Here is a 27,733-nt window from a genome sequence, read left to right as displayed (position 1 = left end):
TGTTAAATGTGTGGGAAATACTGTGTGTTCAATCTAGTTGCATATATTTTGTGGGGAAAGAGATGTTTTACCTTGTGAAGGATGTTTTGAAGGATGGAAGGCTGAGAACATTGGGGCTGTTCAGCCTGAAGAAGAGAAGCTGCGTGGAGACCTCAGAGCAGCTTCCAGTGTCTGAAGGGGGCTACAAGGATGCTGGAGAGGGACTCTTCATTAGGGACTGTGGTGGTAGGACAAGGGGTGATGGGTTCAAACTGAAACAGGGGAGACTGAGATGAGCTCTTAGGCAGAAGCTCTTCCCTGTGAGGGTGCTGAGGCACTGGCACAGGGTGCCCAGAGAAGCTGTGGCTGCCCCATCCCTGGCAGTGTTCAAGGCCAGGTTGGTCGCAGGGGCTTGGAGCAAGCTGCTCTAGTGGAAGGTGTCCCTGCCCGTGGCAGGGGTTGGGACTGGAGGAACTTTACGGTCCCTTCTGACCCAAACCAGTGTGGAATTCTGTGATTCTATGTCTGTGAACGCAGTACAGAGCAGGCACTGCATCTTCAGCAGGTACTGGTTGGGTAAGGTTCTTTCTCCAAATGCTCGTTACTGTTGCTGATCAGGCCAGTTGACCATCATTGACATTATTTACACATACCTTTTGGATATATAGAATTTTAGGAACACCATAAAAGTACTGCTAGTATATGGGATGCTTCCAGAGCCCACTGTATGCTTGTGCACCTGGAAGACTTCCCAGCCAATTCCATTAGTGGGTCTGTGTACATGACCTCTCATGATTTGCAGTCCAAATCCATGTGCCAAGCTCACAGCTTTTAATGAGAGTTCTTCCTGAAAATGTCATCTCCTACATATTTAGAAGTTCATAATGGTTACTTTAGAGATTTTCTTTTTGTTTTAATTTTAATGAAGTTTGTACTGAAAAGAACCCATTTTCATAGCAAAGTGGAAGAGTGAGCAAGTAATTGTTTAGAATACGAACTTTTTTAGAACAGGGCATGCATCTAGATGTTACTCCTGTGTAGGAGTTGTTCTTGTGCAGGAATGAGATATAGATATATATATATACACACATATAAATATCTATCTACACCCCCCATTTTTCTTTCTATTGCAGTATTTATGCGTTAAGCTCTCTTAACCCCTTTGAGGTGTCCGACTGCATGACTGCTCCATCTTGCCTTTGCTCAGATAACTGAATCCAGGGCTTCCATTCTGCTTTTGGAGCCAATTTTCTGAGTCGTTGAGCGTTTTCATTGTTTTTTGTAACACAGAGCTCCTGCTTTCCTTCAGTGGTGGTGCTCAGCTGCTGGGGCAGTGTGTTGGATGAAGGAGAATCTCAGGAGCTGGTGTTAAACCTCCTTGTGTGATTGCCTCTTGTCGCGCCGTGATGATCCTGGGAGTCTTGTTTCGTTCGTGGTTGTGTTTCTGATCTCTGTCTCAGACCTTTCCCTGCAGTGTTTATTGCTATTACTTCCTCTTCCTTAAGTGCACGTTTTATTATTGCTCTCTGAAAAAAATAAATGCAGGATATTATTGAATTATATCCTGACATTTTTATTCTACCTTTCTAATTGATCAGTGTAATTTCCCTTTATTGTTCATCCTTATCTGGTTAGCTGTAATATCATTGAATGTGGTTTGGTTTGTCGTTTCTGCTCCTGAAATGTTTATCCAGGGGCTGCCTGCTGAGTTCGTACTTCAGCAGCTTCACTGGAGGTGCACAGTCTTTGTTTTCAAATGAATTCAAATGCACTCTGGCCACCCCCTGCCCTGAAATCATATCTCTGTGGAGTACACGTTTAGGCATGGGTGGAGGAAGCTGTAGAGCACCAGATAGTCCACATAAGCAAAACCATACAACATTAGGTGCTTGCTTTTCAGACTCTTTTCAGAGTCCTTATCCGTGTACCTTTGCTGCTGTTTAAGGAAGAACATTGTAATTCCCCATTTAAAGTGTAATTTCCATGATTTTAAGATACACTTGAAGAAAAGCAGCTAGTTTGTACAAGCGCAGCATAGAATGAAAGGGTAATCCAAACTTCATCTGTGAAACATCCATCTATGTGTTTTATCTGTGTTTTGGTGGGAATGGCAGGAGGTCAAGGATGCCATGTCATTTTGAAGCAGACTCCAGAATCAAGATGTTGGAAAAGCGTGGATTTAGAAGGCCAGAGGGCTTGCTGACTCTTTGTAATTACGCTTTGGTACCATGAAGTAGATTGAGGTGAATGTAAGACATGACTGAGACATCTGACAACTGTTGCTCTCACCTTAAGAGTTTAATGTTCTAATCTATCCTAGATTTGTTTAATTTCAGTGTTTGCCTCGCAAGACTTCAACGCTCTGCCTTTTTTTGGTAACCTAGTGGACCTGCTCCATGGGTGCTCGCAAGCACTATAAGATATACACCATTTTCAGTGGTCTGCCCTCTGTGCTGAGCTTGCTGGCTGGCAGAAATTGCCTGGTTTCAGCTAAGTGACCAAGGAAATTGCTGTTAGTTTGAATAAAATGCACTCTGTACATAATGCAAGTCTTCTGGGGTTAGCGCTGAAAGATGAGCTTATCCCAGACGATGAGATGATGTCTGGGGTCTGATTTGGACCCATCCACTAAAGCACCCTCCAGTTCAGCACATTTACCACAAAAAAAGCCAAGATTTTTAAATCCTGTTTAAATCAAACATCTCACTAAAATAGAGGAGTCTCACTTGACAGGTAGATTTGGAGAAGGAGTTATGTGCTGCAAGTGTTAATACTGGCCTAAGGAGTGGCTGAATGGATTAACAGGACACTCATTGTAGGGCAGAGATACAGCCTTCTTAGAAACAAACTTGCAGTTGTTAAAACGAAGTTTGTAAGGATTCTAATTGAATTTCTAGCATGTCCTCATCGAGTATCTTATTCTCCCTGGAGGAGAAATTAGAATTCCTCTGGACTTACCATTTTGGGCTGATACGAAACAGGGTTTGTATTAAAATGTCCAGTTTAAACACTAGTGGTAATTCTGATTGTTCACTGAAATACAAGGTAAGGATTCTCCCCACAGAATCAGAAATGTAGTTGGAATCATAGAATAGTTAGGCCTGGAAAGGACCTTAAGGCCATAGGCAGGGACACCTCACACTAGACCTTTTCGCCCAAGGCTCTGTCCAACCTGGCCTTGAACACTGCCAGGGATGGAGCATTCACAGCTTTCTGGGCCAACCCATTCCCGTGCCTCACCGCCCTCACAATGAAGAACTTCTTCCTTATATCCAATCTAAGCTTCCCCTGTTTCAGTTTGAACCCGTTACCCCTTGTCCTGTCACTACAGTCCCTAATGAAGAGTCCCTCCCCAGCATCCCTATAGGCCCCCTTCAGATACTGGAAGCTACCCTGAGGTCTCCACGCAGCCTTCTCTTCTCCAGCTGAACAGCCCCAAATTCCTCAGCCTGTCTTCATACAGGAGGTGCTCCAGCCCCTGAGCATCCTCGTGGCCTCCTCTGCACTTGTTCCAACAGTTCCATGTCCTTTTTATGTTGAGGACACCAGAACTGCACACAATGCTCCAGGTGAGGTCTTACAAGGGCAGAGTAGAGGGGCAGGATCACCTCCTTCGACCTGCTGGTCACGCTCCTTTGGATGCAGCCCAGGACACGGTTGCTTTCTGGGCTGTGAGCGCACACTGAAGCCGGCTCATGTTCATTTTCTCATCAACCAACACCCCCAAGTCCTTCTCCTTGGGCTGCTCTGAATCTCTTCTCTGCCCAACCTGTAGCTGTGCCTGGGATTGCTCTGACCCAGGTGTAGGACCATGGCCTTGGCATGGTTAAACTTTATGAGGTTGGCATCAGCCCACCTCCCAAGCGTGTCGAGATCCCTCTGGATGGCATTCCTTCCCTCCAGCGTATCAACCGAACCAAAAAGGTTGTAAAGTGGAAGTAATTTGCCCAAGAATGCTGAAGTTGAGATTAACCAGAGATATGCTGTGAAAATCTATCTGGTCTACTTAGTTTTTACATCTGCCATTTGGAGTGCATGGAAACTTTTGGCATTAGCAAATGCTTTTGTATTGGAATGGTAAGCATCGATTGCTGAAGGAATATTTGTCCTGGACAAAAGCGTAGGAAGAGGAGGGGAGGTGAAGAGATGTTGGTAAGAACTGTGGTTTAATTGTGTGACTTTGGAAAATGCACCTAATCGGGGGGGTGGAACGACACTGAGGGTGTTTGTAGGTGGCTGAGGGAGCTGAAATGGCTGCTTTGGTCTTGTCCTTGACGATTCCTGTTTGGAAAATCAGTTGTATTGCAGTCCTTTGGATGGTTTAGGCTGTATAACGCTGCTTCAGTGTGCAGGGGGAATGGTCCTGTGGTGGTGTTAATGCATATGCTTTGTTCATGCTATAGAAAACAGCAAGCAACCAAAGATATGCATCCAGCTTAATCAGGAATCATAATCCTAGTGCAGGTTGTTTTGTCAGTTTGTGATACTGCAGTGCTGTGTGAGATCTTGGGTTTGGCTTCAGGTTGCTTGTTGGTAGAGCAGCAATCAGAGGAGAAGTTCTCCTCACTTAGAGATGGTGCTTTTCACCTCTCCAGACTTCCCAGTGCTCTGTTCAGGCTAGTGAAAAGCTCCTTTGGCTACTGGTGCTAATGAGTTTTGACTCGCAGTTAGGGAAGGTCAATGAAGAGGCTGTTTCACCTGTGCTAGAGACAGCGTGTTGTACATAAAAGATGCTTACATAGCTCCTGAGGGACAGTGGAGTCGGATCTGCAGATTGGTGAATGGATGGATGGCAGCAAAGCAAGTAATTCATCAGCATGGAAGGTGATGGAGCGTGTGGGGAAACAACAGAGCAGCATAACAGAGATGATGGTGCCTGAACCCGGTAGAGTTTTGTCTGATGGTTTTCTCTGATGCCATGCTTGGGCCACCAGTGTACTGATTAAGGCTTTTTAAAAGGGAAATAAGACTTTCTCAAGTAAAGTTTCAGTCTGTGTTTGCTGTGTGAAAATGAGACTCTTCTGCACCCCATGTACAACAGGGAGTGTTTTAACTGCATCAGGAAGTGAGGCAGGAGTGCAGTTGCCTGTCCTTTGAGGAGCACTAGGCCTGTAGCACTTTGTTGTCTTTTGGATACTCTTAAAACAATGATTCCAAACTCTTAGATGTTGTTGTGGTGATGGTCTGAATGCCCTGCCTGCTTGAGGCCCCTTCTCTGCCTCTGCAGGGTTTCCTTTGTTGCTCAAGGCTGACCGGCAGGAATGGCTGCCTTGCCACCACTGTAGTTTTCTGCCTCCTTATGGGGTATTAGGTGTAGGGATTTGACTTTTGGGAGAGGTTAACATGCACAAATGTGAGACTTTATCGAGAACAGCAGTTTTGATGTGGTTATTGCAGCAGAAGGTTCATCGTGCTTGAAACTGAGGGAGTTGAAAGTTCTGGTTAGTTAATTGTGCACAACTTGATTTTCCCTTTCCTTGTACACAAGGCTTGGCTCGATGCTTCAGGTTTGAAAGGGCGCTGCAAAACCAGAGACCTTTGTTCTTCCATCAGTGACTGTGAGACTGAAAGGAAAGCTCCTCTTCAAGAGATGGAGAGGAGGGTTGAATGTAATTAATTTCCCTCTCATTTGAAGCACTGCAGATGGCTGAATGGAAAATAGATTCTTTCAGCTTTGCCCCTGAAGGCCACAAAATGTCCCTCTTAATGAGAGAGAGCAGGCAAAGGCCAGTGACCACTGACAGGACATTTGAAGAACTGGTTGTTCTGTCAAGTCCAGACTCGATGCTGCTGTCATCTCTCCACGTAGCTCCTGGGAGGTTTCTGAACCTTGAGTGTTTAAAAAGCAAGGCACAGGCAATGTGGATCCTGAGCCAGTGTTTTCTGTGTGAATCTGCGTTGGATTGTGCTGGCACACAAGGGTGAAGATGAGAGCTTCAGCCCTGTGCAGCAGCATGCCTTTCACCACTCTTAGACCTGAAGAGACAGAGGAGCAGAGAGTTGGGGCAACTTGTTTCCGTTCCCTTCTGGTCACCTGTACTCGGGATGGGATCTGTGCCCAGCATCCACCCCCATTTGCACTTCAACCAGCGTGCAATTCCTCTTGCATGTGTGTAGCTCCTCAGCTCTTCCCATCATTTTACAGCTGTTGGCTTAAAAAAACATATTGCTTTCCAAGTGTTTCACCTTCCCTTGGATTTAGCTTAGAAGCTAGAATCAACTGCTGGCACAGATTGGGGTTTTTTTGTTTCCTTCATTGCTGTTATGATCAAAATATTTTGTCTTATAAGTCTACAAAAGGGTGGGAGCTGCTCTTGGATAGGGACCTTCGAAGGGTCCCATAGCACATGTGAAATGCTGTGCAAGCACCTTGCAATTAAAGTAGTTGTTATTTTCGTGCTAACATCAAGAGGGATAGAAGAGTGGGCAGAGCTGCCAAGTCTTCTTTGCAGTTTAATTGTCTGTTTGGTAACAGAACACATAATATTCCATTACGAATCTTATTTGATATGGTAATTGGCTCATTTGCTCCCTGGTTATCAATGTAACTTCTCTACCGCAAACATCTGTACTTGCATTGTGTTAATCTGATGGAGTTAAACTATAAAAGTGTATTTTAAAACCTTTCTAAAATTCATTAACTGGAAAGTAATTGATAATAATGTGAGCTCTTCTCATATTGTTATCCCTTGTGAGCAGCTTGGCATTTGCTCCATAAACCAGAAAAGCAAAGTCACTCTGAAAAGGTAATGTGTTTCAAAATCTTAATCTCCTAAATCAGAAATATTTGAGAGCAGGTAACAGGATAGCTCAACTCTCTTTTTTTGTGGCCAAAAATACTGCCTCTTAGGATTCAGTGGTAATGCCTGCTTGTGAATGATGCCCTGAGTTAAAGCTCTATCAGTTGGCAAAGAAACCTGAGTACTTCCTGAATGTCTTCATCCCAAGTTAAACATCAGTGAAGAAACCAGAAATGAGCCCAGCACTTTACTTTGTACTAAGTTTGTTTGAGATGGGATGGTCCATCAGTTCCCTTATGGTGCTCCTGCCTCCTCCTCACCCTCTACTCATCTCCCAACCTCTCAGATGAGCAGTGACCATTCCCAACCTATCACTGTTTGTTCTTCTGCTGGGTATCTGTGCCTCCTCTGTGCCATTTATGCTCATCAGTTCTGAAATAACAGGGTGTCTAAATATGCTTTTGAAAGAGAATTATGGAATGCCAAGTTGGAGGGATCATCTGGTCCGACCTTTCTAAGCAAAGCACGACCTGGATGAGGTGTTTCAACACCCTGTCCAGCTGAATCTTCCACCACTTCCTTGGGGAGATTATTCCAGTGGCTGATTGTTCTCATTGTGAAACATTTTCCTCCTGTGTCCAGTCGGGATCTCCCTGGGAGTAACTTGTGCCCATCACCCCTCAGCTTTTCCATGTTACTCCTTGAAAAAAGGGAGTCTCAGTCTCCTTTGTAGCCACCCTTAAATACTGGCACATGGGGATAAGGTCTTTCCTCAGCCACCTTTTCTCCAGGCTGAACAGTCCCAGCTCTCAGCCTTTCCTCACGTGCTGCCCAGTCCTTAGTCTTCTTTGTGGCCCTTCTGGACCCTCTTCAGCCCGTTTGCATCCTTTTTGTGTAGTGGGGACCAAAACTGAACCCAGTATTCCAGGTGTGGCCTAACAAGTGCTGAGTAAAGCAGGTGACACCTTTGCATCTGCTGGTGATGCCCTTGATGTTCCCCAGCATCCTGTTGACTTTCCTTGTTGCAGCTACGCACCATTCACTCCTATGGAGCTTGTGTCTATCAGGACCCCCAGGTCCCTTTCCTCAGAGGTAACCATCAAATACAAGAAGTAACTGGAAAACTGGGTTAAAACATGGTTTAATTAAGGATAAATTGTGTCCTAATGCTTCTTTTGATGAAGTGACCAACTTTGGCAAAAGCAGCTTAGAACCCAGAGCAGGTATCTTTTTGTATCAAGAGCTGCTCATTAAACTTCTCATGTGTATCCCGTTTCTTGTCCTTGGGTTTTACGGTGTAGCTACTAAGGGCAGCAGTTTCCATGTATCCTGAGGTGGTCAGATGTTTGGGTTTTTTTTAACCCAAGTTTTGTGCTTGTGACAGGGGATGTCATTGACTTGTGTTTATTAGGCTTCCTGTGGCAAGTTTAATACATGGCTGAGGAATTACATGTTATCCTGTACCTACTGCTATGAAAACGGGAGCCATTGTACATCCATGGAAAATCTGAACTTTTCATGTGTCCAATTTTCACATTCCTTTTTATCAACTCAGTAAGCATTTCAGGAACTGATATGTGTGTGTGTGTGTGTGTGTGTGTGTGTCTGTATGCATATGGAGAAGGAGATTGAACGGGAATGAGAACATAAGCTATTGATCAAGCAGACTGGAACAAAATTACTCATTAGCTAAAAACAGCCAACAGTGAGAGAGCAATGATCTATCACAGGCTGATCTCAGTGTGATGCATCTAAGAAAGGGCAAATACAGCAGAATGAATGTGGCAAGATACTTGCTGTAGTGATAACACTGTATTTATGGCATTTTTCAAGTCCCCGGTAAGACACCTCTGAAATGACACACAAGTAATTGGAAGTCTGCAGCCTACAAAGAGCAGTTCAAAGCGGAGCAAATATAGAGGGTATGTGAGAGGGTGTGTGGGGGGCTTGTCACACCAGGACCAAGCACCCCTGGCTCACTGAGCCTGCCAAATCAAGGCTGCAGTATGGGAAGTGCAGCTCACAGTGAAGACAAATGCTGAGGAGGAATGTGATTTCAAATCAAAGGCGCTGTTTTCATAAAGAATTAAGTAATTTGGTCACAAATAAATGCAGAAGATGGTTTTCAAATGTCATTGTAACAGCCGTCTGATACAGGTAGTAAGTACACAAGTATCTAAATCCATTTAAGGTGGAGTTTCAGTTGTGTGTGTTAAAATCATGGAGAGGTGATGTGAAATGGATGTCTGCAGTCCCAGCCAGTTGGGTGCAGCCATATCCAGGTTTTTGCTCCAGTATGTGAGAGTTTGAGCTGTGAAGATACATATACATCCTGAACACAGTTTCTGGTATAGGTTTACATGCTTATCTGAGAGTGAAGCATCATCTTGCTCTATAAATAAATATTGCCATATGCTAATGGTCTCTAGTTTATAATGCAAAACTTGGGGGGGGGGGGGGGTGTTGAAGAGCTGCTTGTTTTAAAAGTATTAAATCCACCTACAAACCTTTACAATGATTTCACAGGAAGAAGGAAACCATGACCTGGGATTCCTTATTCCCTAGCATGGAATAACTCCCATTGATAGGTGGAGCGTGTAAAATGTTTGTCTAAACTCTGCGGCCCTTCCAGATTGACTTGCTTTGATAAATATTAAAGGGCAAAAGGCTGCTTTGACTTCCTGGAACTTGAACAATTAAACCTGCCAACATCGTAAGCAAATTGCCCTAATGTCAGTGGTGTAGTAAAAGAACAATAAATAGGTTCAATGTTCTTCATGATAAATGATATTCAAATTGGTTGTGGCTGCAAACAGCTCTTCTTTCTACTGCCAAGCTAAAGCACTGTTGAGTGCTAGTACACAGCCAACAGCTTTGCTGTATTACCAGAAAGTTCAGTATCTCTGAGTTCTTATGGATTTTACATATCCTTAGGGTTGCTCAGAGTACATCAGGACATTTTAAAAGCAGAGACCCAGAGATACCACTGTTTGTACATGTCTTGAGTGAAGAACTTGTCTGGTTTGCTGTTAGGAAATACACATCTTTGGTCATATAGAGCTGCAGTACTGATCAGTATAGAACCTCAGCCTGGTTTGGGTTGAAGGGACCTTAAAGCTCCTCCAGTTCCAACCCCGACACCTTCCACTAGAGCAGGTTGCTCCAAGCCCCTGTGTTCAACCTGGCCTTGAACACTGCCAGGGATGGGGCAGCCACAGCTTCTCTGGGCACCCTGTGCCAGCGCCTCAGCACCCTCACAGGGAAGAGCTTCTACCTAAGAGCTCATCTCAGTCTCCCCTCGGGCAGGTTAAAGCCATTCCCCTTGGCCTGTCCCTACAGGCCCTTGTCCCAAGCCCCTCTCCAGGTTTCCTGCAGCCCCTTTAGGCACTGGAATGTGATACAAAAGTATCTGCACACAGTTTCTTGAGCTCGCACAAACCAGAGAATAAAATCTTTGGATCAGTACAGCACTATCTATTTGCTAAGCTGAATTTCTTCACTAAACACAAGCCCGTGGTACCCTTGGAAAGTTTCATCTTAGTTTTATGTCCATTTTAATATAATTTCAGCTTTTGCTTACCCAGTGACTTAAGTATTGAGTCCAGAGAGCTCCCTGAAAAAACTCTTCTGTGTCAACTGGAGGATTTTATCTGAATAATTGTTCAGATCAAGTGTAAGTGAAATGATGTTGTACACAATGCAGCCTGATTCCACTCTAGTGTTGTGTGTCTGGGGGAGTTCCAGCTGGATTTTACCGTGTGTCAAAGTGTAGCTTATTGGGAAGAGTTATAAACAGCCATTGTCTTGGTGGGCTGGTGGCCCAGATCTAGTTTTGAAATAGCGCAGTGATAGAGCTTATATCATTCTATCAAACCCTGATCTGAAACTTCCTGTCCGCATTGCTGCTGCTTGTACTGTGTTGAGTCTTACTCTGTGGTTGCGTACGAGCACAACCAGTGTTTCTGTGGATGCTAACACCCTCTTTTGTCTTTCTTCCATTTTATTTGAAGTTCCTCCTGAGTTTCTGAAGCGACCGGCAAATATTTATGCCCATGAATCCATGGACATTGTCTTTGAGTGTGAGGTGACTGGAAAACCGACTCCAACAGTGAAATGGGTCAAGAACGGAGACATGGTTATCCCGAGTGACTATTTCAAAATCATTGTAAGTATATTGTGCATTTTGCTTGTTTCTGAGCTGTTGACCTGTTAGTCCTCTAGCATACATGTATGGAAACTTGGTTCTTTTATAGGATAGGCTTCCTGCTTCCGTACTGTTGATGTTTGGGGCCTGGAGGAGAAATGGCTTCTTGAAACCTTTAATGTTCCGTAATTCAGTCACTTTACCAAAACACTACAACATGTTGCTTATATTGTACAAAGTGATGTCTTTATGGCTTAGATTTTCCATGAGACAGACACACACACATTGACAGAGCACACTTTGTTGGCTGAACCAGTCGAAGCACACGCTCACAGCGAACAGTGACTGCTCTCAGCAGTCATCTGTAACCAGGGCCAGTTGCCAGAGTTTAAATATAAATATAACTGAGCTGTGGCTCGTGAGTTCTGGTGCTTCTAGAGGGAAATTTTAGATGTAGTCAAAGGCATTACTGAGGCGTAGTTGAGAACTTAATGGTCGGGTAATTGGTTGGATACCAGAGGTTGCAGGATTGTAACAGTGATCTCACTTAGCGTGCTTGCATCCACCGCCTAAAATGTCATAAAAATGCCTGTGGAAATGGTATGAGTTGCCAGTGATATGTGATGCTACAAAATCATAGTCATTAATGAGAGCTGCTGCTGCTTTTTGATACCCTGTAATTTGAAGATTCAACGCAAGAGAGGTGAAATCTGAGGGCAACTCCAAACACGCTTTTCCATGTTACTCGTTTGGAAGTTGTGTCTGTCATAGCAATGTGCCATAATAACAGCAGTGCTTTTGCAGTTGCAACCCATTCGTAAGCCTTGTGTTTTCCCTTTCCTCTTCAGAAAGAACATAATCTGCAGGTTTTGGGTCTGGTGAAATCAGATGAAGGATTCTATCAGTGCATTGCAGAAAATGATGTTGGAAATGCACAGGCTGGAGCCCAGCTGATAATACTTGACCTTGGTAAGATAAATCATGACAGTAGAATGCCAAATGGTGGGGAAAAACAATTTCAGGGGGCCTTTTCCATGTGATGTGTTGTATCTGGGGCTCAGCTACTGCAGGAGGTTGGATTTTTTAAATCACATGAGTGAGTCAGTGTCATCTTCCGTGCACCTAACGTTACTCTAGGAGAAATTGGGGAATTCCATAGGATCAACCTTGTATTTGTATCTTATCTGAAGTATTGTTGCATGCTGAGATTTAAACAAGTTACTAACAATGCTCCCCTTGCAATGCTCTGCATTTTGTGTTTTGGATCTTAAAAGAGCATAATTGCTGTTATTAAAAACCTACTGTCTTCCCAAAAAAACATAGTACAAATATTGTTCCTGAGGCATCAGCTTGTTTTGCTCTTTCAGGTCACACAGTTCTTTAAAATAACTTCTAAGAGCAGAAAGAAGAAAACTAATAAGAGGGATAAGGGGAGAGACAAGTCAGACAACAGTCATTTTTACTTGGGGGGGAGGGAGGGCTTGTGTTGCCTGGCTTTAGAGGGTATTGTTTCCAAATTGTAATCTTTTATTTGGGTGGAAAGCCTTACGGATGGTCAGAGGCATGATGTAACTTTATGCTTGTAGTGTTAACAGATGTGAATCTGCTAGACCTGGGTTTGGTGTTCACTGTGCAGAGCATGCCACAGAGAGAGAGCTTTTCTTTTCTGAATCTTTTGAAGAGTAGTTGTGCACTTAGAGCTTCTTCTGAGTTCTCAATTGGATGTGGGTATGTTTCCTTGCGGGCTGAAGAGATAGATGCATGTACTTCCCAAAAGGATTTGGGGAACAAAAGGTGCCCTCTGCTGGGTTCAGTAGCTTTAATCCTAGAGAGCTGTGGGGTTTCAGCCTTCCAGTGGTGGTAGGCGCCTGAATCTGGCAGCAGCCTACTGTCATGAGGTTGCCAGAAAACTCAGTAAAAGTAATTTTCTTTCTGCTCTCTGCATGAATCACCTCAGTTGTTCCCAAATCTTCCAAACGGAAGCATTATTCCATATTTTCCATGTTTGAAAAATACTGAATAATTAATGTACTCTGGTTTTGAAGCCCTGCCCGAGTCTGTACGTTCACCCTGCTCCCAGTAGTAGGTTATAAATTACTATTACTGTTATTATTTCAGTTCCTGTAGTCTCACTTTTCTTCCTTTCCTTCCCATGTTGTTTGCCCAGTGGTTTCTCCTTCCTGTTCTACTCTGGCAACCTGTCCTGTTCCATTAGAGGACTTTGCCTTATAATGCTGTCCTTTCTCTTTTGCATGCTGCCAACGGATTGTGGATGCAGTGTTGATGGAGTCTCATTTCGGGTGTGAAGATACACCCCGGCGTCCTGTTGTTCTGTTACATGGCCCGCAGTGTTTTAACAATGCACTCCCTGTGTAACCCAGATGCAGTTTAGTTGTTGTTCTCCAGTGGTAGAGATAAACACATGGTACATCACCAAAAGCACACTTTATTTGGTTGGGTGCTGAGTAGTGGCGTAACCAGTAGTGCGAGTAGGAATGAACATGCTGTGTCTTAGTTGTGAAAGCTGGTATAAACAGTCAACAAATACAGCTCTTTGATATTTTAATACCTTCTCACAGTATGTGAATGGCAAAGAAGGGAGCAGTGTTCAGGGAACAGTGGTGAAGGGATCATACACAGCAGTTCAGGACAGCTACCTTGGTATGAAAATTAAACCCACTGCTTTGAGAAAAACCTATTCTGAACACTTCAGTTGTTCATTCAGAATGCTTTTTGTTCTAAATTTCATCCCTCCTGATGGGAATTATCCACTTTGCCAACTGAGAAATTAGTTTCAGTGAGAAAACGTGAAGTGTTCATGGAAGTTCTTCCCAATTAGCAGCCTGCCCCTTCCCTTGCTGTTCTGTTTTCTCCTTCCAAAATGGAATTGGCAATTTCCAGACTAGCTATTTGCAGACTATTTCCCATGAGCCATTTTGCTTATCAAATTGATCTTTAATTAAATTTAAATTAGAAAGTAGAGGCCTTATGGAATTTCTTTATGGGCCAGGGTTGGGCCAAGTCTATAGCGTGGGCATCTGTAAAGAGAGCACAGCATTGAGCATGGTGTAGCAGACAGCAAGGAAGGAGGTAGTTGCTGCCATTAAAGGTGAGTTTGAGTAGCTGGAAAAAGTAGAGTTACTCAGACTTTGAGGGAGATACAATGAGAAAGGTTAAATAGAAATAAACCAGTAAGATGTTTGCACTCTGTATTATATCAGAACTCGGTTGGCTCTTCTGTATGTGAGTTTGTTTCAGTCAAAACCTTTCCCGTGGAAATCTTCCACTGTGTTGCACTTTGCTCTCTGCAGTGGTGCTGTTCCATCCGTGGCTTCATTGAGGGTTTCTTGGGGGTCTTGGGGAAAGTCAAATACCACATCTGGATTTTCTGCAGTCATAGGGGGTAGCATTATCATTAAACGCAACAGGCATAAAGTGCACATTGTGATTATCTGCTCCAAGTTTCTTCTGGCTCGGTCCTTTTTTGTCTTTCGGGTGGACTCTGAAAAGCTTGCACTAGATGTGGAGTTATTTGTGGAAAATATTAAAACTTAATTAGCTAAAAAAGGGGAAGTTGAAGGCTTATTGGAGAGGCTTTTTGTTTTCCAACTCTGTAATTCTCTGTTGATAGAAAAGACTGTGCTTGGAAATGGTTTGGCTGTACAGAAACCACAACTTTTGCTTTTCCTGGAACATACAAAAGGATTGTGGCATCAAGAGTTTTAGGGCAACTCTTCCAGCAGTGAGAAGGTTGAAAGCGGGAAGAGAGGGAATAGGTGTTGAGTAGATGGTCCGAGTTAAATACTCTTCTACCAATGTCCTCTGTACTTCAGGTGTAGAGTTCTGCCATGGAGTTGAAAAGCATCCCACCTGCATTCCAAGTGCTTTGAGATTTGGAATTGTGTCCCTGTTTCTCAGATACCTGCCTTCCCCTTTGGGGAATTTCACTGGAGTTGTGGCTCTGCTGCCTTTTAGGGAGAATTTAAGAGCTGCCTAAAGAAAGTGAATTGCCTCAATTACCACATTCCTCTGCACTTGCCCTCCACCAGCATTTGGCATCTCCATGCTCCTCTCTTTGACTCGTGTTGAGATAGGTGGTTTGTTCTTATGTCCTGCAGATGCTACCATGGAGACTCCTGCATACCCCAGTGAGAAGGAAGAACCTCAGTTGTGCTTTGGGAGTGATGTTCTCAGCAACCTCCAATCTCTCCCTTCCTTTTTTACGCAAACCCAGCCTTTTTTATGTCCATTGATGGGTCAGCCCTGACTATCTCGGTTACGGATCAGGTTTACTGATGTCCTCACTGAATTACAAGTTCATTTTTTCCAGCGTCCCTTTGTGTGGTCTGTCAAAACGTCAGGAATGGGTTTTCCTTGGGAAGGTTAAATGGCAGTGAGGAGCCTGAAGAGCAAATCCAGGACCTGTAACCTGGCTTTCTCCAGAGGAACTGGCATGGCTCAGAACTGCCATTTGGGGACTGGAAAAGGAACAGGTGGTAGTAAGTAAGAGGAGGTGCCTTTGGGGAGGGAGGCAGATGGTTCCCTGTCACCCCCATGTGATAGGCATTTGACAAGTATGCAGGCACCAAAAAGGAGTGATTCTTGAATGCTGTATAAAGACAAATCAGTGTAAATAAATATGCCACGTTATTTAGAGAACAATTTCAGACTGTTACCGAGATGTGCTGTATCACCTTCAAAATTCAAAGGGAGTGTGGTAATATACTGCAGGATTTTAGCTCTTTTACACTGCAGAAGTGAGGTGTTTGTCATCTGTGAGTTGTGTAGGAGTGAGATCTTCAAGTGAATGACTGGACCGTGCTGGTGGTACCCAGTAGTACACCAGCAGTGCACCACGGCAGGAGGTTCTGTAGTGATCTTGGAGATACTTAAGTCACACCTGAACAAGGGCCTGAGCAACCTGGTTAAAGGTGGCCCTGCTCGGGTGAGGGGTTGCGTAGGTAAACTCCTGAGATCCCTCCTAAGCAGCAGTATTTCATGATTCAGGAAGAGTGGTCTGAGAGGGGTGGCTGGACCCTGTTTATCTCTCTGTGTAGCCTTAATGTAATAGTCTAATTATAACAAGTTTGTGGTATTTATTCCCCTGCTGATCTCCTTAGGAGAAACAAGTGTTTGCTACTGGTGGCAGTTTGACATTCCAAACCAAATTTGATTACAGTATGACACCACTTCAGTTGCACTGGGTGATACTAATTCCTCGCTGAATTGCATTATGTGAATCCTAATTCTGAGTAATTTTAGAAAACATCATTTATTGACCTAAATTGGTGTAATTTAATCCCATCCAGAGTCACTGCTGCAGGAACGATTTCATTGATGCTGGTCCTTCTCTGCCAGAGTTTGGCCATGAGCTCTCTCGAGTCACAGCAGTGAAACAGGATGGACAAGACTCTGGCTTGGCTCAGGTCAGGGCTTCACCAAAGCACTGAGAGCTCTTTTCCACATCTGATCCTTCCAGCCCTTTTGTAGTAGCCTTCTCTGGAGGATACTTGCTTGCTGTGGAAAATGTCACACAAGGCAATGTCAAAAGCCTTATTTAAATCAAGATAGAGGAAATACTCTGTTTGCCGTCTCAGTTCCACTCCTCTGCCATAGGAGGCACATATGGGTTCTGTTTGACAAATGCTGGCTTCTGCTGAAAGAAGTCCAAACGTTAGCACGAAGAGGCTTGTGCTCCACTGTGAAAAACTCGGTGGTACTTTTGGATACTTTTCCATCTGTAGAAAATGACATAGATTTAGGTTGTACCCTGAGTGGTTGAGCCCTAGAGGCTGACAACTCCCATGTTACTTTGGGATCCATTTTGGGTGATTCCACTGATATCAAATGTAACTTCTGAGGCTCTCTCACCTCTTACAGAGTTACTTATTTAGAGTATTTTGTATGCAGTTACATACTGTGAATCAAGAATGATGAGTTTTGAGGTAATACTTTCTCAGTCCATGGAATTGTGTTGACTTCTTGGGGACAGTAAAAGTACTGGAAAAATACACAGTGTTATGGGTGAAACATCAGTGCAAGATAAACAGAAGTTCACTGAGTAAAAGCGAAGGGCTTTGGTGGGTATTGCTCCCCTGGTGGGTATTCATCCTGAAGACCGTTCTAGTTCTTTGCTCAGAAAGAAGTGGTTTGTGTTCAGAGTTGCTGCAAGGGCTGGAGAGAGCTGGGCTGGGTCAGCCTGGACAAGAGAAGGCTCCTGAAGGGGAGACCTGAGAGCAGCTCCAGTGCCTAAAGGGGCTGCAGGAAAGCTGGAGAGGGGCTTGGGACAAGGGCCTGTAGGGACAGGCCAAGGGCAATGGCTTTAACCTGCCTGAGGGGAGACTGAGCTGAGCTCTTGGGCAGAAGCTCTTCCCTGTGAGGGTGCTGAGGCGCTGGCACAGGGTGCCCAGAGAAGCTGTGGCTGCCCCATCCCTGGCAGTGTTCAAGACCAAAGGGTACCAGGCTCTGCTGGGAGTCAAAACCTGGTGAGATGTGAGAGATCCCATCTGCTCTTGTGGGGAGATCCAAAAGCAGGAGGATGTAAAATCCACTACAACAAATACCTTTAGAAACAAGACTAGGCAGGGACCTCACACTGATGGCATAAGGAAGTTTATAAGAAATACTGGCAGTGCCTGTGTTGGGTGTAGGTGAAATCTTTTCCAAACTTGCTGCCTCCATCCCTGACTCATGATACCAAAAGGGCCTCATGTGAATGATGGATGAACAGCTTGGGAGTCTCATTTTGAAAGTTGTGGCTTAGGAACATAAACAGCATCTGAAATCACAAACTGACTTCAAAGTGTTTTGTCAAACCAAAGCCAAACTCCGGGAATATTTTGTTAGTGGCTGTGTACACTTCATTGCTAATTTTCTGTAAACAGAGCAGTATGTTCAGTGCTGAAAGATAGGGGGTTTGGTTGGGTTTGATTTTCATTTACATTACTTAGCTATTATTCCTCAGTGAAAGTCAGCATTCGTGTTTCTCCTGGCTGCATGGCTATGCAGAATTGCCAGAAAGCTGGTTTAATTCAGAGTCATTTCTTGACTCAGTCCCTGTTTAAAAAAGAGCCTTTATTTAGTCCCTCTGGCTAGTATTATTACTAAATAAACGGCTATTTATTTAGTAGTTTATTTAGGGCTCTTTACGGTCCCTGCTTATATATAGTCCTGTTGAGAAGCTGAACTGATTAAACTAAACCACAGTAGATCTCAAACTGCTTGAATTAGAACTTCACGAAATTGGGAGCCCAACAGTTCTCGTGCTGTGTGTTCGATCGACTGTTCTTGTTTCCACACACGCTTTGAAGAAACGGCTCTAATGTAGATGAAACTCCTAAAGGATGGATGTTTGCTGTGTGTGGTGGGTCGCAGGAAGCAGAACAAAACTTACAGGGCGCTCTGAATGTGTTTATTGGTTTCATTTCTTAGTTTATGACCGTATTTACAGTTGCCTTGGCCAAAAAAAGAAGTGGAAGCTCATGAAGGTGCTCAGATCCCATCATGTGTGCCATGATTCGGTGTAAGGCTGCTGGGTTCCAGCGGTCACTGCTTACACAGTTACACTTGGAAATGCTTGGGCTGTGTCACCTCTTTAATTTTGGTTTTCATGACTGGAATTAGTGGTTAAGAGCTACTTGTGTTTAAAGAAATGCTGTGTCCCATTGTGAGGAGGAATAATCTGTAAGGAACATGAGGCAGAGGTGCAGAAGGAACCTGTAGGCGCAAAAAGCTTGGATGTTCTTTGAGAAACATTCGACATGCTAATACACATTTTCTGTTCTTCAGCTGTATTTTGTCTGTATTTATGCAGGAGAAATGGAATGAACTAGGATGTGTATACGTGGTACCGCAGCTGTGGAATGGGCTCTTTAACAGCTCTTTTGGCTTACTCTGGATTCCCAGTGGAGTTTTTCAGTCTGAGAACAGTCTCTTTGCTACCAGAAAGACTGATAAAAGCAAACACACATACCAAAACAGCACTTACCAAATCCACCAATTCCATTTTCTATTTATCCTCATGTTTTTTATGTAATTGCTGCTCCATTGTGAGCACCTGCACTTGTCAAGTGGCAGCTCATTGTTCCTCTGCCTTTACCTGGCTTCTAGTTAGAGGTGAAAATAGAACATCACCTGTAGGCGTAGGATGTGTTCGCTGCATCATGAGGGTGCCTGCTTTCAGTGTGTTTTATGGCTTTTCTTGTTGAAATGAAGAGTTATAACAGCAGGATTAGCTTTAGCTTGGGATCTGTGACAGCTACCGAAGATTCCCTCTGCCTTTCTTATTCACCCACAGGCTTGTGGAGATTGACAGGAGTAGCCGTGATTTGTAATTGATCCAGCCTGGTGCTGTAAAGGGAAAATCTCAGATTCTGTCCGTCTCGCACCAGCGGGGGGAACAAACGTGTGGATATGATCCTAATTGGTTGCTTATCTTTCAGAGCTGCTAAATTATACAGTAATATCAGAGACAGCTGAATGCCATTTGGCGAAGAAGGGAAAATGATTGGTTTACACTCTGGTTGCATATGTAATAGGATTCGTACAGCTGAATATCTGAATCGAGGAGGAGGCTCTCTTATTGCTGCTGTCAGTTATTTTTCCAGCAGTCTTGACAAGATAACCTGAATAGGATTATGAGGAAAGAAAAGAAATCTAACAAATCTAAATTCCAGTTTTGATGGTGGGCATTCACTGTTGGAACCGGATGCAAGTTATCCCTGTTCTCACTGCCTTAGAAATATCCTGTGTGGTGGTTTCTTGGTTGTTTCCCCTCTCCTGTTGCCGCTCTTCCACACCAAATGAAAATGAAACTCATTGTGGATCCAAAGTCTCTAAAAGACAAATGCATTCTGTATGATTCTCTTCTTGGCATATCTTTAGTGAAGGGGCTAAATGAAGCTTTCAGCAATGGTCAGTGACCAGAGCAATCCGGGTTTCAAATGTGGCATCTGTTGCCACAGACTCATTTGAGGAACTCAGATTCTTGTGTCTCAGACTCTCCAGTGCCCCACTGGATAGTGTTGCTATGTGCTTAGAGCCTGAAAGAGGAAAGGTGGGTGTTCTTTACACAAATATACAAAAAAAAAAAATAAATGTATCGATCTAGATAAAGAAAACCTGAGTTCACTGGGTATGTACACAAATAGTTAAATACGTAGATGTTTGATGAAGAGACTAACAGAAATGAGTACAGTTTTACCATCCAAGCAGCTTGTTCCATCTCATCTGCTGCAGGTGCAACTTGCCAGAGTTGGTGCTAGAGGTGCTTCAAGTGTCAGCAGATCCCAAATGAAGGGAAATTCTTTCCCATCCAAGTTATTTCTCAGAGATAAGCATGTAGGCTGACCCTGGGATAAATTATGTGTGCTGCAGCCCCCTCTGCATTGGCAGCTGCAGAGAGCCTGAGCGTTGAGGAGTCTTAACAGTCTTTTAAATGAAATATTGCAATTTAAAACCAAGGGTTATCAAAGTTACCTACAAGAAGCCATGTTGAACGGTAGCAACTTGAGGATGGGTTGATTTATTTCAGTTTAGGCTGTTGCTGAGAAAAGAGAGAAAGAGCAACGACCCTATGGTGTTTCTTTGCAAATACATCCTTAAAACAGGCAGGTAATGCAGGTTGATGGTGGTGGTACTGGTGCAGTGGTGCAGCCCTGCTGGCACAGCAGGGGTTTAGCCCTGAACCCGGCTGGTTGAAATGGTTCTTGTTCATTATGTGTAGTTTTTAGAGCTGACAGCATCTCTGGCCCTGTTACTTTGGCTCTGCAAACAGTGAGTGGCAACTGAACAGCGGTGCGAAAAACATGGAAGGTGAGACTGGGAATGGGATTTGCTCAAGGTGATAACAAGAGCGATGGGCAGCATCCCAGGGAAAGCTGTGGCTCGGGGAGCAATCTTGCCCAACTCTTCCAACATGCAAGAGGCTGCTGTAAAAATGAGTAGTATTTGGATTAGTAACTGCTCCATAAAGAGCTGCGCTCAAATAGAAAACATGGAAATAAAATCACTGCTTTCCAACTGTTATTAAAGTCAAATTACAACACACTGTTGCAGGCTCTGCTGTTCTCAAGAGCTTCTTCTTATTCTGCGTAAGACTTCAGTTTCTGCATATTTCCATGAGGAAGATAACCTGTACCAGGTTCTTGTGCATTTACATGCATTTTTATTGCCTTGGGTTCTGTATGTGTGCTTTGTTTCAGGTTTTTCCCTCTCTCCTCAATGAATGGTTGTTAAAAAAACCCCAAACCCTCCAGTTTTCTTAAATCTTTTTAAAAGATGAATTATTCACTATAGAACTTTAAGATTTTGTCCATCATTTGCAATATGTTGTTACGGTTTGAATTTTTCTGATAACAAAACCTGCTGGCAATAATGTTAAACTCCCCAGGTACAGGTATGTTTTGTCTTTTGTCCTCCTTTTTCACAGTGTGAGTCTCATGACCAAACACACACAGGGCTTTTTCCTTCTCATCCTGCCCTGCACCACCAGTATCGGGTCAGAGCTGTAGGGTTCCTGCTGCCTCCCCCTGCGGGCTCCCTGCCCTGTGCACTACGTCAATAGCTCTGTCACACCTTTTAACAGTGGCTTTATGAGGCAGGAAGAGCTCAAATTGCTTCCTCTACACCAAAGCATTTCATAGTGAAATGAAAATGGGAGGAGGATTCGTTATCAGAGCAGGTTTTATGACTTCCTTTCCAAAACAGGCTCCAGGCAGAACGTGTTTATCAGTATATTTATGCAGGCTCCATTTATTCAGTGCCCATCAGTGTCCATTTTACATTAGTATATGGGGCCAAATCAATGCTTAAAAATCCCAGTCACTGGATATTAGTTGGGCATTTGCTTGTTATGCATTTTTGGTGAGCTTTATGCCAGTCGTGTGCATTGAGTGAAGCATAAATACCACTTCTCATTCCCATGGGAATGTAAACGAATTTAAGGCAATTTAAATTGAAAAAAAAAAAAAAAACAAACCAAAAAATTAAGGCATTTGCCTGCCTGCTTTAGGCAGGAGTAAGTCAGTGAGCATCTGCATTTGCTTGCATGAGGAAAATGAGGGTTGCTTTTAGCTGGGAGAGGGTCTGTTCCTCAGGATGGTTGTATATAGATGAGGTCTCAGTGCCATGGGTTAGTGATGGCCTTGGCAGTGCTGGGGAACGGTTGGATGTGATGATCTTAAAGGTCTTTTCCAACCTGGCAGATTCTGTGATTCTAAAGGTGATTCAGTGAAAGCTGTGTTGGGTTCTTACCCTCAGTCCTCTTCCTTCTTGTGGTAGGATGGAGGCTTCCCTTTGGCCTGGCTCAGTCCTCCAACTGTGCCACCATGGTCGGTGTCATCTGTCCCCTTGAGCAGTTGCTTCAACTCCTCCTTGTTTCAGGCAGCAGTTTCGTGAGCAGCTGGGACCATCCAGTGACTCTTCACATCCCAAGGGGGAAGTGTAGTTCTGCCGCCTTTGATCCAGTCCTGGCATGTGTCAGACCCTTTGAGTACCTTCAGCTCTCTATGTACCCTGCACAGAAAGTTGTGTGATCTCTTTGCTGGACTGGTGGGGTGAGTTACTTTTGTAGTCTGGGCCATAAGGCCAAGACAGGACTTTATCTGTTTATATATGTGCGTGCAGCCAGTTCCACAACATGCAAGAGGAATTTCTCCCATTCAGCAGACGTAAGCTCCCAGACAGCATCCCCTTGTTTTCCCATCACTCATTGATTGTGTATTATAGTCAAAAGGATTTTAAAGACCAGAGACATTAAAAGCACTGGGTTTAGTAAGTCCAGCACATAAGTGCATAGGAGATATGCCCAGGGCTCGGAATTGCTGACAGCTTGGAGGTTTCTTTGCCCAGGCAAAGTGGTGAAACAGCACATGAAGATGCTGTTGGCGTGTGAACGTGTCATACAACATGAACGGGTCACTGGAGAAATGCCCTCATCAAAGATTCTCCTATTTCTCTGTCTGCTTTGGTATCAAATGTCCTTTATATCCAGTGGTAGGCATTACTAGTGGCTTTTCAGTTCCTCACAGCAAGGCCCGTATCAAACACTGCAGTATCAACCATAAAGGCTCTGCATGTTTGAAGACCGGAGCCCCTTGTCCCTGGGCTGTTACACAGTCATGTAGGCATGAAGCTCCCTTTGTGGGGTCAGTTGCTCAGCAGACGTGCTTGGCATTTCTGAACTGTGTGCTATTCTAATGCTAGGAGTAATTTCAGGCATAGTAGGCTTTCTGTCCAGCTGGCCCTGGTTGTGCTTTCCTGGAGGTGTTGGTCTGAATGTTCTCGCATGGTTTTCTCTTTCTGAGGGATTTCCTCATGGAGCAGCATCACAACATCCTGCAGTTTAGGTCATCTCAGGAAGCACAATTTTGTCTAAAATTATTGGTATAATTTTGAATTTTCTCTGAAATACTTTTTTTTTTTAATCTTTTCCTGGTGGCATCGGGCAGATGTAGATCTTTGCCTTACACTAGGGAAAGGGAGGTGCTCTTGGTTGTTGTTAGGAAATCCAAGAGCTTCAGGAAATGTATGTCTGTTATATACAGCAGAAATCAGTTTAATCCACTCTTCTTTCCATGTCTGTTTATTCACTCATTCAGCTTTGCATGAAAGCACCTTGCAGTAGCAGAAAAGGAGTCTGATAGAGTTCTTTAATTAGTTTTTCCAAGGGAAGGAAGTAATTGAGTTGTTATAGCTGAGCTGTTGAGACGAAGCACCAGCTCTGGCGGTGCAGGCGTTTGTCCTGTAAGAACAACTTGGGGCCAGTTAACGTGGTTTTCTTTGTGTTACCATGCAGGGAACTACTAGAAATAAGAAGATGATGTCCCTTCCCTCCCAAATTTATGAACTAAGCAATTGAGGAAGGATGCCAATTTGATACAATTAAAAAAACCAGGAAAAAGTAGTAAAGAAAGCAGAACTGTAATGGATAGTTGTATAGCCTGGACTTATGTCATTATTTCTTATCCCACTGTGAGCAGTTACTGCTGTGGTTTTTACATATTACGAGGGAAAGGGTATAGAAGGAAATCAATGGTTATCACTATGACTGTCTGAGCTATCACAGCTTCTTAATCCTGATCAAAGCTGAACCCTACTCCAGAGCAGGAGGAGTGATGCCATACACTAAAGCTTGAATTTAGGAGAACAGTGCATCCAGGGACAAGTGAGAGAAACGGCTGAAAGCCTCGAGTACCTTTCAGGAATCGGCCAAATAGCAATTTATGTGAAAAATATTTTATATTGCATAAACACTTTTATCCAAATACCCCAAGTCAAAATTAAACCCATTGGTGCCTCAGAGATACTTTTTCCTTGGGGCATACAGTTAAAATAGTGAAGGAGTTTGGAGAGGTGGGTGTCCTAGGTCATGTTTTCTCCAGCAGGCCCTTGGACAGAAGAGGAATTTGCTGGTTTTAGTTGTAGTAGATCTCTGTGGCTGAAAGCAAAGAGTCTGTGTATGTTTACAAGCTATAAAACCCCAAGAGGGCTTCCTTTTCTTCTGTGGAAGTACATAGACCACTGTCTGCTCCAGATTCCTGTTGGCTGGGTCTCTCTTGTTCTCTGCTTAACCCCTCTGTGGCCTCTCAGGGTGCATCAGTGTGAAAGTTCTCATTTCTACCCCTGATATTTCCCACCCATGCCTCTTCCTTGCCCACTGAGTTGCACCTCAGAGTGGTCTTGGATGTCCATGTCTTTGGGATGAAACTGAACTGGAAGATGCTCTCTGTCCAGGGAAAGAGCTAGTCCAAAGTGAAACCTATAAAGGAAGGTGTAGCTCTCAGAAACAGCTGATTCACCCATCATTGCCTCTCCTGTGGCCTTCCAATGTAAGTGTAGCCTCAACCCTCGGTCACAAATCCCTGCTGCTCTCACTGGACATGCGCTGTGACTTGGTGAGCACTTAAATATGGCCAAGAAAAGTCTAAATGTGGCCACTAAGTAGTTCTTAAAGTGTTTTACTGCTTAATTTCATCCATTTCAATACCACCTTCCTGAGGTGGGTTGTAGCAGTGACATACTTGCTGTACATATGGGTTAGCCAAGGGAACTGGACTTGTCCCAGGTCATGCAGATAACATTCCTATTCGGCTTCCCCTTTGTGTAGTATATTCAATGGTATAATTGGAATGTTATTGCCCGGAGCTGGAGGAAACCATAGTAGGCCAATAATATACCACAGGAGGGAGAAAAGCAGGAAAAAGGAAATCTAAACCGGAGGGGCTGGACATTGTGGAAAGTATTTCTAATGATTAGCTCACAGCCAGAGCATTTCAGTGGCCGCTTTTCAGGCGTGGCATGTTTGACAGAGTTGTTTTGAAAAGATCCCATCAGCATCCTGAAGTGCTGATAACAGAACAGCACCAGAGATACGGGCAGAGGGGTTGTGATCTCGCTGCGGAGAATTATGGCAGGAGCAGTGGGGGAGTCATTTCTGTGCATGATTAAAGGCTGGGGACCACATCAGAGCGTCAGACTGATGGGCACAGGTGGCCTTGTGCTGGTCAATTTAAAACATCGTGGTTTTGCCAGTGAATGGTTCAAGTTAGGGACGTCACTGATGGTTATTTGTTTGAATCAGAGAATCCCAGCCTGGTTTGGGTTGAAGGAGCTTTTAAAGCTCACCCAGTTCCAGCCCCTGCCACGGGCAGGGACCCCTTCCACTAGAGCAGCTTGCTCCAAGCCCCTGTGTCCAACCTGGCCTTGAACACTGCCAGGGATGGGGCAGCCACAGCTTCTCTGGGCACCCTGTGCCAGCGCCTCAGCACCCTCACAGGGAAGAGCTTCTGCTTTATGTCTAACCTGAATCTACCCCTTGAGTCCAGCTCCTTGTGGGTTCTTGTTCACCCTGCAAACCATTTTGATAAAACAGTTGCAATAGGTGATGTCTGCTCAGAAGAAACCCTTGGAAAGAGCAGTTTGACAGAAGGGAGTTGAGAAATGTGTAATCCAGATGTTAGAAAAGTCATTGTGCAAAGCAGGAAAAGGACTGCTTGAGACTTGCTGTGTTTTAACTTATTTCTTAACTTTGTTAGCCACAGATAAAGCAAGTGACTTTCGCTGTCTGTTGATCCAGGACTGAAATGGCATCACAGCACTTTTAGTGTGTCCTCTTCGCAACATTTGTTTACCCTCACTTTCCCCTCCCAGCCCTGACTGCAGTGGAGCTGTTGTGTAAGGAGTGATTCATTTACATCAGCTCTTCTGCTCAAGGACTTAGTTCAGATGCTGCTGAAGACAGCATGCTGTACCTCACCTGTACAGCCGTTGCGTGATGCCAAACTGAATGAGGGCTTTTCTTGCTCCCTTAGAAACAGCAGGAACTGCTCTGTCAGCAGTGGCTGCAAAGATTAATCTGTTGTGTACACATCTGGCATGCAGCAGTGTCACTAGTTTTCCATGTTCTTAGCATGGAAAGCCTGTCACTTGCTGAATAGGTGTATTTGGTACTTAGCTCAGAACTGAGATCCATGTGAAACCGTGTAGGAAGAGGCCTGCAAAGAGTATTCCGGAGCATAGGTACTTTATACAAAGTGATTAAATGTAAGTTAATGTTACTTGTTACACCATGCTCAAAAGCTTGAAGTTCTAAAGCTGCTCCCTTATCAGCATTAAAGCTGATGGTAGTATAACTACTCATCACCACCGCTCTGCACTGCTGAGCCCTCTGCTCACACGGCTGGGTACAAACCAGGGTGCAATGGCACTTGAGGAGTTGGGAAGAAGAGGGGGAAAAGCAAAGGAAATAACCTGGTCTTCTCAATACATTCCCCAGCTCTCCACATACCAGATTGCTTCCGAGCTGGCATTTAATTGCAGCTTGCCCGGGGTGAGCTTTCGTGCCTGTTTGTTGTTGAGCTTCCTCATGGGATTTGCAAGCCCCTGTGCTTTGATGTGGGTCCGTTTGCTTCAGAGGCCGGTAGTTTGTTGGTGTGTTTGACCCATCTACTGTAATGCTGGCAGGAGGAGGAGTTCTGGGTCTGAGTCCTGCGTGAGGATACAGCCGGATTCCTGTTAACCTGGGAGCTCTTGGCAGCACTCCCAGACTCCCATCCTGATGCCTGCAGGTTCTTGAGGCACCACGTGCAGATCAGTTAAGTAGAAGATGGATCTGTTGCATTATATCGAAAGACAAACACATGAGTGTGTGGGATGTGTTTTTGATGAAGCAGGTGAAGTTTAAACATTTATCAGGGGAGTATTTTCCTTAGAGAAACTTCATCATTTTGGTTCAATGGAATTATTTTAAAAAAACATTTGTATTACATTTTTACTAAATAGAATGATGTTTAAAGATAGGGAAGATGCAGCTTTGGCATCAAGAACATGTGATTTGAAGCAGGTCACCTGGCAGTATGACTGAGACAAATAAGAGAAACCAAAGTGTTCGTGTAAGGTGGTGGAAGGTACATGACTTCCATTTAGAGCTCTAAAAGACAGCTGCTGTACTGAAGGCTATCAGTCTGATGCTGCTGTTTAGCCTTTCCTTCTTTGGAAGCCTACACAGTGGAAATTCATCCCCTGCAGTTCAGCTGAAACAGTGGATATATGGAATTTGTGTATTGAAGTAGCTGTGCTGGTGGATAAGGGGGGGGGGGGGGGGGTGGTACAGTTTAAAGCCAGGTGGGTGTTGAAAGACTTCTCCATGTCTCAGTGTGTCTGCCTGAAGGTCTGGTTGTGCAGATTAACGTGTTCGGCTTTAGCCAGCCCTCTTTGTGTGCAGTTTTCTCCTTGTCTATCAAGACACATATTCCGGTGGTGTGTTCGGTGGAGGTGCTGCAGCTCTCAGCTAAAGCTGTGCTAGCCCTGAACTGCTTTCTGCAGAAAACCTGAGGAGTTTTAGTTAGCTTATATAAATAATAAGTGAATA

General features: G+C 44.2%; 1 protein-coding gene across 9 annotated transcripts in view; it reads left to right on the top strand.

Moving 5' to 3' along the window:
- NEO1 (neogenin 1) overlaps positions 1–27,733 on the top strand; it is a 187,922-nt gene that overhangs the window by 111,202 nt on the left and 48,987 nt on the right. For all 9 annotated transcript variants that reach the window (XM_061447366.1, XM_061447365.1, XM_061447368.1 and 6 more), the window contains exons 6-7: positions 10,730–10,884; positions 11,712–11,832. In XM_061447366.1, the coding sequence (XP_061303350.1) occupies positions 10,730–10,884; positions 11,712–11,832 (276 nt within the window). The remainder of the gene's footprint in view (positions 1–10,729; positions 10,885–11,711; positions 11,833–27,733) is intronic.

This window comes from Pezoporus flaviventris, unplaced genomic scaffold (assembly GCF_033815535.1).
Source record: "Pezoporus flaviventris isolate CSIRO_AGI_PZ_B2104156 unplaced genomic scaffold, CSIRO_AGI_Pfla_v1 ptg000006l, whole genome shotgun sequence".
Taxonomy (NCBI): Eukaryota; Metazoa; Chordata; class Aves; order Psittaciformes; family Psittacidae; genus Pezoporus; species Pezoporus flaviventris.
The sequence above is the reverse complement of the archived record's forward strand: the minus strand, read 5'-3'. Positions and strand labels throughout refer to the sequence as shown.